General features: G+C 49.7%; 1 protein-coding gene across 4 annotated transcripts; it reads left to right on the plus strand.

The window, feature by feature from the left end:
- The first annotated feature begins 1,486 nt into the window (after positions 1–1,486).
- On the plus strand, positions 1,487–9,234 carry CBLN2 (cerebellin 2 precursor). Of its 4 annotated transcripts, XM_042242613.2 has the most exons (6): positions 1,487–1,636; positions 2,129–2,298; positions 2,724–2,768; positions 3,947–4,436; positions 7,171–7,290; positions 7,526–9,234. In XM_042242613.2, exons 4-6 carry the CDS (start codon positions 4,080–4,082, stop codon positions 7,721–7,723), a joined length of 675 nt encoding a protein of 224 aa, XP_042098547.1. In that variant the 5' UTR covers positions 1,487–1,636; positions 2,129–2,298; positions 2,724–2,768; positions 3,947–4,079; the 3' UTR covers positions 7,724–9,234. The 4 variants fall into 4 exon arrangements, with proteins under 4 accessions (XP_042098547.1, XP_042098546.1, XP_042098548.2 ...); XM_042242612.1 differs by lacking the exon at positions 1,487–1,636 and having other exon boundaries at positions 1,943–2,298; XM_042242614.2 differs by lacking the exons at positions 1,487–1,636; positions 2,129–2,298 and having other exon boundaries at positions 2,718–3,006.
- Positions 9,235–11,033: the final 1,799 nt, after the last annotated feature.

Raw genomic sequence — 11,033 nt, forward strand, 5'->3', positions numbered from 1 at the left:
GTGCTAACACATAACAGATGCTCAATCAACAACAGATATTTTTATTGTCCATGGGGACAGTATGAAAGTAGAGAGTTTGCTGTTGTAATAGTAACAACTATAGTTACTAGTAGCATGGAAATGAAAGAAAAAAGGTAATCCCTGTGATAACCAGAAAGCATTTTCACTTTTAAATTTTAGTTATATTCTTCAAGTCTTTCTCAGCATGTTTATGAGCTAAAATTCCATCACAACGAGATAATATAAATGTCTCCTTATAGATAGAACAATGATTTAGTAAGTGAAAAATAATGTTGATGTTCCATTGGTAGATCAATCTGCTACTTTTCACAATTACTAACTTGCTTATAAAAATAATCTCAAATTTAAATTTAAACCCAACTTGGTTTTTTTTTCCCAGTATAGAAGGATACTTACTGCTCTAATTCCATAATCAAATCAACTGTATAGACTGAGGTTTATTTTTTAAATATAATTAAAGCATTTTTGTTACCATGTAGCAAAGAGGTTTGGTTTTACTCCCCTCAAAGAGATTTGCATTTGCCAAACCAAATGCTTATAGCCTAACATTTAAGAATTGCTTAATAGAGCTGTTATTTAAAGATGTATGGATGTGTGAGGCATTGTTACTTAATTAGTACCTCCAAACTGGTCTAATTATCAGTCTAAGCTCACATTTCTTTCACAGACCTAGAGTCCTTTGCTACTTAGGTCTGCACACAAATCTATATTCTCTATGAGGGAAGGCTAGAGTTGTGCTTACTTTGACAACAAGATATTGTGAAATTGATGCAGTATTAGCATAAGAGAATAAGAGTTAACAATTTCCACTGTGCTTAACTCATTAAATAGTTACACGATATGGGGGCTCTGTAAATTGTTTCTTAACAAAGTTCAGTACATCTGACCAGCCTGTTGTTGAAGCAAAGTACTTCATTTTCAGAGAATATTCTTGGGAGGGGAATACATTGGGGGTTATTTTATTTTATTTTGTATGTTAAGTACAAAACAGTTGGCTCAGAAGTTTTTTTCATCATATTTTACTACCATACAAAACATCTTTTCTCAGGTAATAATATGCAATTTCGGTTTCTCTTTGCTTCCTTCGCATCTATTTTGGCTGCACTGATGTGAAGTAGTTTTATCTCCAGTGCTCAGGGATGAGACCCCGGCAGTTCTAATCAGGGAAGAGGAGCCCCGCCAGAGCCTATGGGAACCGAGGCCTTGAACACCCGCTACCTGCAAAGACCCACGTTATGGGCTGGAACCAGAACCCTGGCTGAATTCTTCAAACGACAGAGGGTTAGGCGTGAAGTCTGGAGGAATAAGACAGACTTCCATTCTGTTCTGAACTGCATTGGCCCACTTACAGTTTATTCCTGAACAGCCTATCAGCAAAGGCATACGAAGCAAGTCAGAGGACGGAGGTTTTTTTTTTTTTTTTTTTTTTTAACGACATTTTTAGAGGTCGGGTTATAAAGAGAGTGTCCATTTAGATACTGTTTAAGGGTGGCATGGGCTCCACAGCCCAGTGGTCCTGGCAAAGGTTATGAAGACAACGATAAGCGACGATAATCTGACTGCGGCTTAAATCACCCTGGCAGAGTTGTTGGAACAGACGATCTGCCCAAGCAAGGTTGCGGCTCCACCTTCTCAGGGGCTGGGCATTGCAGGATGACCGGAGAAATCGATTCCTATCGCTACATTTTTGCAGAGGCCCGGGCTGCTTTGTGGGGGTCCAGGAAGAGCTCCGCATACCTCATCCTTGTCCCCACCGTCCCCGACCCCGCGGCAGGGAGGCCCCGGCGCCCATAGGTGGCGCCCCGCGTCCGTGCTTGCGCTTCTTGCCCGCCCGCGCTCAGGGCGCAGCTCCGAAACCCTGCGCGTCTCCCCAGGTCGTTAGAGCTGAGAGCAGGGGTTTTCATAAAGAAGCGCTGGTGCCAGAGCGCGCCGACAGGTCCAGAGGAGCAGACACGGAAACCCAGGCGGAGGCGCCTCTAATCCTTGCCCAGACCTGGCAGTTGCCACACTGGAGCTTCTAGAACCACAGCTTTTGCATCACTAAGATATTCCAAGATCTTTCTCTTCATCCCAGTCCTCATTTTTTCTTTTTCTTTTTTTCTTAAAGAAAACTGCTTTACGCATTAATTATGAAAGTGATTGCGCTATTCAGGATTAAGACTTGGAGGGGATTTGGAAAAGAAGAGCAACAATCGAAAAGAAGAGGAGCGGCCAGCGCTTTGGAGGTTGCCTAATTGAAAGCGAGACGTCTGGGAAGATTGCGCGCTGGGTGTTTGGGTGAGAGCGGGACCTGGCGGTGCGGGGTCGGCGGGGTGCGGGCGCAGGTGCCCAGGCCGGGAGGAGGCGGCGCGCGCGGGGATGTGTGGAGGCGGGAGAAGCGGCTGGGACCGAGGGGATCGGTGGAAAGAGGCAGCTGCGGGCACCCGGGCGGTGCGGACCCGGTGCTGGGGCCGGGCTGAGCGGACGCGGAAGGTACCGGTGCGGACCGCGGGGCGGTCGCGGGGTGGGGCGCGGCGCGGGGCTAGCGGGTGCAGGGCGCCGGCCGGTCCGGGGTGGGGCGCGGCGTGGGGCGCCGGCCGGCGCGGGAAAGCGGCGCGGCGCGGCGCGGCGCGGCGGGGCGGGGCGGTTATTGGCCGCGCGCGGGGAGCAGGGTCGCGCTCGGTGTCTCCTCCCGCCAGCTCCGGCTCGTCTTCTCCAAGCAGAAAAACTTGGCGGACAGCGGAGCTCGCTCGTCATGGATGTTCCAGGTAACCCGACCCGCCCTGCCCTCCGCGATCCGCGCGTTCACCGCATCCGTGCGTCCGTTTCCACGAGGACGGTCGCGGGTCTGCGTCTGGGCGGGGAGAGCGGGAGAGCTGCTGGAAACCGTCCTGGTCAGGGGCTGAGGAGGGAGGCTGCCCGTGGAGAAACAACTTGTCTCTTCTTAGAAAGATTGTTTGGACAGCCGGAGGAGTTGTTCGGCGGCTGTGGGCGGCGAGCTGAGAGGTTTCTTTGCTTTTTTTTTTTTCCTTTGGTTTCTCAACTGGATATTGAAATGATCTGCCTAGTTTAGTGGGGGAAGATGGGGCCCGAAGGAAAGTGCGAACAGGCGCGTAAGTTGGCAGGGAGCGGCAAGGGCTGCCTCCTGGCCGGGAGAGGAGCCCCTGGAGTCTGGAAACAAAAGCTGCAGAGAAGCCGAGCTTGGGGTTCCCACCGCCGGAAACCTCCGGTCCTGCGCCAGAGAGGGGGATGCGAGGGGCTTCTCCGGAGCGGCTCGCAGCCGACAGCCGGGACGTGGGAAGCGGTTGCTTGGTTTTAGGATGTCCCTGTCTTTGGGGTTTTTGTTTTTTGTTTTTTCTCCTGTCTTAATCTTATTATTCACCCTAAGGAGCTTCCTGGGGACTTGTTCTTTGGGTGGAAAACGGCTAAGACCTTGTGTAAATGTACTGCTTAAAAAAACAAAAACAAAAAAACTCTAGGTTGGAGAAATAGAGGATGGAAAGGAAAGCAGAGAAGAGAAAAAGGGTTCTTGGTGTGGCTTAAAAAAAATGCTGCTGAAAATAGAGCTGTTAAGGCTCAGTGGATTTTTCCGTTGCCTGCGTCTTGAGTCCCCCTCTGCCATGGGCTGAATGGGCCGGGGGTGGCGCGGAGCGCGTCCCTGAGGGTCCCCGACCTTATTATTGATGAGGCCCTGCGGCATGGCAAGCCCCGTCCCCGACCGCACCCCCGGCGCGCGCCCCTCCCCGGGAGCCTCCAGGGTTGCCCGGGCCGGGGCGCCCGTCCTTTCTCGGGACCTGTTGTGCAAGTTGGGGAGGGGGTAGCAGTGCAAGGGGCCCAGAGGGTTGCCTCCGGGAGGGGCCCCGAGCGCCGCCTGAACTGCTCCCCGCACCTCCTTCCAACGCAGCTTCACCCCCCGTCTCGGGGTTTGGCTTCTCTGCCCTGACAGGTCCGCTGGCGCTCTCCTTCTAAGGACCACCCTGGCCTTGACCATCAGAGCGGGGGACCGAGGCCAGAGGAGGCTCGCCCTGGCCCCGCGCATTCGCGCGCGCCCTCCTGCTCTCCGCGCGCCCGCAGCCCGGATGCCGGCGCCCGGCCGGGGCCCCCGGGGGCCGCCGCAGACCATGCCCGGGCGCCGGGGGGCGCTGCGCGAGCCGGCCGGCTGCGGCTCGGGCCTGGGGGCGGCGCTGGCCCTGCTGCTGCTGCTGCTGCCCGCCGGCTGCCCGGTGAGGGCGCAGAACGACACGGAGCCCATCGTGCTGGAGGGCAAGTGCCTGGTGGTGTGCGACTCCAGCCCGTCTGCGGACGGCGCCGTCACCTCCTCGCTGGGCATCTCGGTGCGCTCCGGCAGCGCCAAGGTGGCCTTCTCCGCCACGCGGAGCACAAACCACGAGCCGTCCGAGATGAGCAACCGCACCATGACCATCTACTTCGATCAGGTCAGCGCGCGGACCTGCCCTCGCCTCCCGCCGGGCGCGTGGCTGGGTGGCCGGCTTCCCAGACGCGGGGCTCCAGGCTCTCCCCTCCCCTCTGCCCTGCCTTTCTCCCTTCTCCCGTGAGCTCTCCTTTTCACCCTGTCGCTGCTCAATAACTCATCAGCTCGGTTGGCACTCGGATGACCGATAGTCCTGTGGAGCTGGGCGTCCCGCTGAGCTAAGAGAGCTGATGGACATTTCCAAAGAGAAACCGGTTTTCGGTGGAGTTGGGGCCGTCCTTGTGGGGGGTGGGCTCCTGTCCCCCTCGCTGGCCACTTAGAGACTGAGTACATTTAAACTCTCCTCGCTAACCCCCGGGTGGGGAGGAGGGGTTCTCCGAAGGTCTCAGCCCAGGCTCAGAGAAGTACCTACTGTATATTTCGGAATGGATCCTAGAGAGGATGCTTAACTTCAAGAGAAATAAGTGGGGAAGAGTGTGGGGGAAATAGCAGCCATGGTTGTACAGAAACAGAACGAAACATAGTGTGATTATATAAAATGCGATCTGTGGCAAATGCAGTATATACAACGTAACATGTAAACACAGCAGGTCAGTATCAAATATGGTGGGGTTATACAAAGAAGAAACCAAGAGCAATGAAATTGCCTTAGCCACCCAGCTCCCAGTCCCTTCAAAACAGAAGGGCCCCTGATGTGATCAGGTCTTGGCAGCCCCTCCTCTGGGTCACTGCTGCCCAGGATTAAAGGTCCTCACCTTCCCCTCTCTCCCTACCTCGGTTTCTGTTGTTTTTCAGGAACAAACAGGTTTCCAAACTTTGCCTAATCATCCCATTCATTTGGCCACAACTCCTCCCTCCTGGAGTTCCGGCCTCACTGAGCACACTTGTTTGAGTCCCTTTCTGTCTGTTAACCAGCTTGCTGACCTGGGTGAGGACCCAAATGCACAGACCAGTACCTCATTTTATGTCTTCATTTGCTTTAATCCTTATTAAGGATTATGTATTTGAAATTTGGAGAGGTGTGTACAAAGGGATGTCTCTCTTTAATCTGTTTTTTTTTTTTTTATGAGACATGCATGTATTTATTTTAATTATGTCCAAAAGCGACGGAACTGAACTGAAAGCAGACAGTGAATTAGTTTCCAGTGTTTTTATAATACATCATCCTTTCATTTGGGTGTTAAGAAAACTCTGTGATGTACATGGCATAAGCAGTAGTAGGATTTTCATTTCATAGATGAGCCAACTATGACAGGGCAGATGAGATGATGTCATGCACCAGTTAGGGAGGAATTGAAACCGGCTTTTCTGGGGCTGGTGGGTGTTCGTTCCTCTACAGCAGGGCCTTGAATTTGCCAGTTTCCTGAATTAGACATGGAGGTGAGAGAGTTGAGGTCACTGAGTTGGGAGCAGCACCAAGGGCTTGGAGGAGGAGGCTTGGTTCTTTGAGACTTGTATCTTGAAGCTCCCCATCTTTAACAACAGCGCCCGAGTGTCTCTGAGCCCTGCAGTCAAGGAGGGGCTCAAGTGTGTTCAGAGCTCCTTGAAGAAGTTGATGTGGCGCCTTCCCCAGCCCTCCCAGCCTTCCCAGTGGCGTGGCTCTGGGAGCCGCGTGTGATCCATCTGTAATGAGTGTGTAGGAAATAACAGCCAAGGGTATGGTTCGAATTTGTGTTTTGAACAGATGACAGGGTCTCTAATCTAGGGCTCTGCTGTTGTTGCGGCCTCTGTGTTTTAAAAACTGAGAACACGAGGCGGGGCCATTTTATAATTTTAACTGGGTTGTGCATTTGTGGGTGAGGAGGGGTGGGGTCCAGACAAGGATGAACCTTGAACATCTGACAGGGAAATCTGTTCGTAAAGGGGGACCTTCTGCTCCAGTCACTCCCATCCATCTTTTATTGGAGAAATAGCATCTGGAGGGTCACGTGATCTCATGTCTCATGGCTCACTTTGTCATTGTTCTTGCACTTTGTGGAATTTGAGCTGAGGGTATCAGGCTGCCTTCCTCTCCCCTCTCTGGGTGGTTACTGATGCTTCTGAGCATGAGGTCACAGCCCAGCTTAGGGACTAGACACCTCACATGGAAGAAAGTGAGGGGAGATGGGCACAGCCAGTGTTTGGACTGTGGTTGTTCACCCAGCAGCGTTTATTGAACACCTACCTACTGTGTGCTGCCAGGGGCGGTGCCTGGGGCTGGGAGACAAAACCTCACACCATCCCTTCCCTCCAGAAGCACACAGAGCTCATCCCAAGCTTTATCTGATGGAATTTAACTCAGGTAATGGGCCTTTTACTTCACCATCCTTTCTCTTCCCACTCAGGACAGAGCTCTGTTTTGGTCCAAGCTTCTCATTCAGGTCCCCAGAATCCCACAAACCTCGAACAGTCTCAGTTTACAGATCATCTACCTACCGAACTGTCTTTTGTGTTACCTTTCTTCCCCACCCCACAACAGCCACCATGTGCAGCCATTGTTGTCAACACATAAATATACTACACTCTCCAGAGACAGCCTTCTGAAGTACCATCCATCAGGAAATCAGTTCCTGCTGCAGGATGTTTAATTGGGGGCTTCTTGTTTCCTGGGGGGTGAGGGGTACCGGGTCCCTGAGCACGTGCTGCTGAAAGTCCTGCAGCTCTTAAAGGGACTGGCTGCGGGTGGTCTGTTGAGTCTGATAGAAACACACTGAGGAGGGGCTTGCTATGTGTGTGTCCTATTCCTTCTTCTTTTCCAGGTCTTAGTAAATATTGGCAACCATTTTGATCTCGCCTCCAGTATATTTGTAGCCCCGAGAAAAGGGATATATAGCTTCAGCTTCCACGTGGTCAAAGTGTACAATAGACAGACCATCCAGGTGGGTCACTTGGACAGCTGGACCCTCCTGGCTTTGGACGAATAGTCACACCTTCTATGAGATGGGGAGGGTCAGGGAGGGGGCCTGGCGGCGTTCTGGGAAACAGTTCAGTCCTCTAGGTCAGCTCCCCTGGACGTGGGGCTCTGTGACCAGCTTAGGGGGTGGGTGAGACGAGAAGAAGCGGATGGGAGTGGGGTCCATTGTGATCGGCTGAGCTCTGCCCTCTGCCTTGTAGGTCAGTCTAATGCAGAACGGCTACCCGGTGATCTCGGCGTTCGCCGGAGACCAGGACGTCACCAGAGAAGCGGCCAGCAACGGCGTCCTGCTGCTGATGGAGAGAGAGGATAAAGTCCACCTCAAACTGGAGAGGGGCAACCTTATGGGGGGCTGGAAGTACTCCACGTTCTCGGGCTTCTTGGTTTTCCCGCTATAAACGCAGAGCCTCCCCTGGACGGTGGGGACACGGCTGTCTGGACCTAGGAACCCACCCTTCCTAACCCCCCGAACTTGCTGGAACAGGACAACTTGTTTCCATCCTCCTCCATCGGACTGTGGTGACAGAAGAGCGGCTTCCTTCAGAACCTCCAGCCTTTTCTCTGAATATTGACCATTCCTCGGCGACCCGGCCCCTAAAGGGTTTTAGACAACACGGTCTTAAGGAGAAATGAAATGATCGATCTGAGCAATTTGTACCTGTGATTGTAAAGTCAATACGGGATTTCATTGTCGGGACCATTGACTTTTCCTCTGTTGTTTGTACGTGGTATTGTTAGCCCCGTGGGAGGGGTGCCGCAGACCCCGGGATGGATCGCAGGCTGCTGGCTGGGCTCAAAGCAAGAGCCCCGCCGCTCACTGCCCACATGACAGCCCTTGAAACTTGTTCTCTGTGTGTCTGTTCAGCCTTAAGAAAAAGAATGGCTTCACTTTCATGCTGTATTTCCCCCACCCCGGGTGGATGGGAGTCCTCGGGAGGGGGAAGGGGACATTGTATCAAGAAGTGCTTTATCCGGAGAAGCAAATTTTGCACGATTGGACTGCAGCTTTTGTTTTGTATTGTTTGTGTATGTGTGTGTGTGGGTTTTCTTTCCCCCATCCCCCCCAAGAAGCTTCACTTTCCTTCACACACACAGCTCCTCCTCCTCACCCCTGCTTTTATCTTTTGTGCTGGAGTGGGGAGAGAAAAATGTGTGTTGGATTTCTGGAGGAGACCAAACAACACAAAACAAAAAAATAACTGTATTTTGGATGAGACCAAACCGAAGGTAGAGCAAAGTGAAAATGACAGACGGACACTTCTGCTTATTCTTTAAAAGAGACTCTCTCAGAGACACTTTTGGAAGTACCAACCTGGATTTTTTTTTTTTTTTTTTTTACGTTTTGGAATACTTTTAAGAGACGGATGTTGCCGGGTGGCCTGAATCATGTCAGATGAGAACGGAAGCTGTGATGACCACGTTCCCAATCACGTGGTCTCTTTGCCAAGCGCAACTGGGTCTTCCTGGCAGCGTGTTTTTGCCCCTTTGGATCCATGTCTGGGTGAGCACACCACGGTCAGGTGCCTCAGAGTCAACGGGACCAACTAGTTCTTGCCTCTCAGGATCCTCTTCTGATCTGCCCAGGCAGAGGGTGTGGACACTCTCCGCAAGCACCTGGCGGGGAAGCCGCACGAAAATCACAGTGGTTGAAGGTTATTGACAGAGGCTCCCTAGAAGCAGTTTCCCACATTCTCGTTGTTTGGCACCTGATACAACAATATTATTTAAACACAGCTGAGAGTTGACGGGTGCAGGATTCCTTCGCCAAGGAAATGGCACTGATCCCAAAGCAATCAAAGAAGAGACCTCAAACCGGATGTTAATTTGTCCTTTGTGTAACAATGTAACCAAAATATTGATGATAAAAAGTCATAATTTAAGATTCCGAATAAATGGGTTTGATGTCTGGCTTGCTCTCTCCCTCCAGCTCAACCTCCCAACTCTCAAAATGCGTGTAAGGAAAGGCCAAAGTTCAGGAGCATGGGGAATCAAACCCATACTGTTTACACTTTAGAAAATACACAGAAGAACACACACTAACTTATGTGTATCTTGCTGGGGTCCAGATGGATAGTGCATCCTTAAATATCTATTTTTCATACAGAAAGGTTTAGGAGGAGGCATTAAGTGACAAGGGCTTCCTTGGTGGCTCAGATGCTAAAGAATCCGCCTGCAGTGTGAGAGACCAGGGGTCGATCCCTGGCTTGGGAAGATCCCCTAGAGAAGGGAATGGCAACCCACTTCAGTAGTCTTGCCTGGAGAATTTCATGGATGGAGGAGCCTGGCAGACTACAGTCCATGGGGTTGGAAAGTGACTTAACACTTTCAGTATCTAACAGTATTAGGTGAAAAAGACAGCATTAAAAAGATGTTATGGATATCAATCTGCTTCTATCACATTTAATCTTCAGTGTAGTACAAGGTCCAATCCAATATTTCAATCAGAGCACAGATATACAAGAAACTCATTTGAAGATTGCATCAGTTGTTTGTAAGATGTGGATGAAGGTGGGATTCATTTTCAAATAAGAAATGCAATGGGGACTTTATACATGAAAAAATACAGTTGGGCTAGCCATAACTGAAGAAAGAATATAACAGGATGCAGAATTTGATTTGAATAAAAATGCTGTTACATTGTGTAAGGGGAAAAAACAAAAAAACATCAACCAAAAAGCATTTGGGGTTTTTTGGCTCTTTGAATAGAAGACGTAATTCTGACTAGAGCATTGTTTATTAGTGCTAGTAATACACACAGCAGGATGGTAGCAAAGATTTTCCTCTGTTTTCTAGCCCTCAGTTATTTAGTCCTCTTTCCTTCGTTTCCTAACCTTCTGTTCAGTTTTAAACAAAGAGCAGACAGCCCTCAGTAGGAGACAGCACACTGCTACAGCACATCAGAGAGTGAAATATATACGAGGAGTTGTTATTTTTATTGCTCACTAATTTGTAATAGACATTTCTTCATAGTTATAAATTTATTATAGGTTGTCATTTGGGTATACTGCCTAATAAATAAGTTATTAAATTGATCTATCTAAAAATAAGTATATTTCAGGAGTTGATTTTATATTAGGAAGGAAAGCTTTAGTGTTTTTTTTTTTGTTTGTTTGTTTTGTTTTGAGATGGATGCCAAAAGGTACATTAGGAAGAAGCCAGGACATTAGAGTTTCTGAAGGTGTTGATCATCTGCTGCTCCTGCCAAGTTTCTGTTTGGCTGAGGACTGTTGAGGGACATGAAGTTCCTGTGTATAGTCTACAAAAACATGTAGGTCAGATCACAATTTGAAATGTATCTTTAATTGGAAAAAAGGGATGTCTATAATATTTGCAGCCTGATTTGAGCCACCCCATCTCTGAGCTGGTTTTCTCATCTGGAGAGTGAAGTCATCACCTCTGCACCCTCTCCCCTCCCCCCAAGGTTATGTGAGGATCGGAAAGAAATGTCACAACCATAGGGGACCATGATAGAAAGAGGTGTTAGACTGGAGGGAGGGTGTTCCTGGTAAGTCAGATTTTCCAATGTGCAATTTATGAAAAATATATATAAAACGAACACTCAACAGGAGGACACTTGAATATGAGAAATTTCCGTATTCTCAAGAGCCTTTTAAAATTACAGCACTATATTGAAGTTTAATTTGATTTTTTAAAAGGATGACAATAGGAGCATATTAAAATCTATCTATTTTCATATTAATTTCAGTT

The sequence above is a fragment of the Ovis aries genome, unplaced genomic scaffold (assembly GCF_016772045.2).
Source record: "Ovis aries strain OAR_USU_Benz2616 breed Rambouillet unplaced genomic scaffold, ARS-UI_Ramb_v3.0 scaffold_170, whole genome shotgun sequence".
Taxonomy (NCBI): Eukaryota; Metazoa; Chordata; class Mammalia; order Artiodactyla; family Bovidae; genus Ovis; species Ovis aries.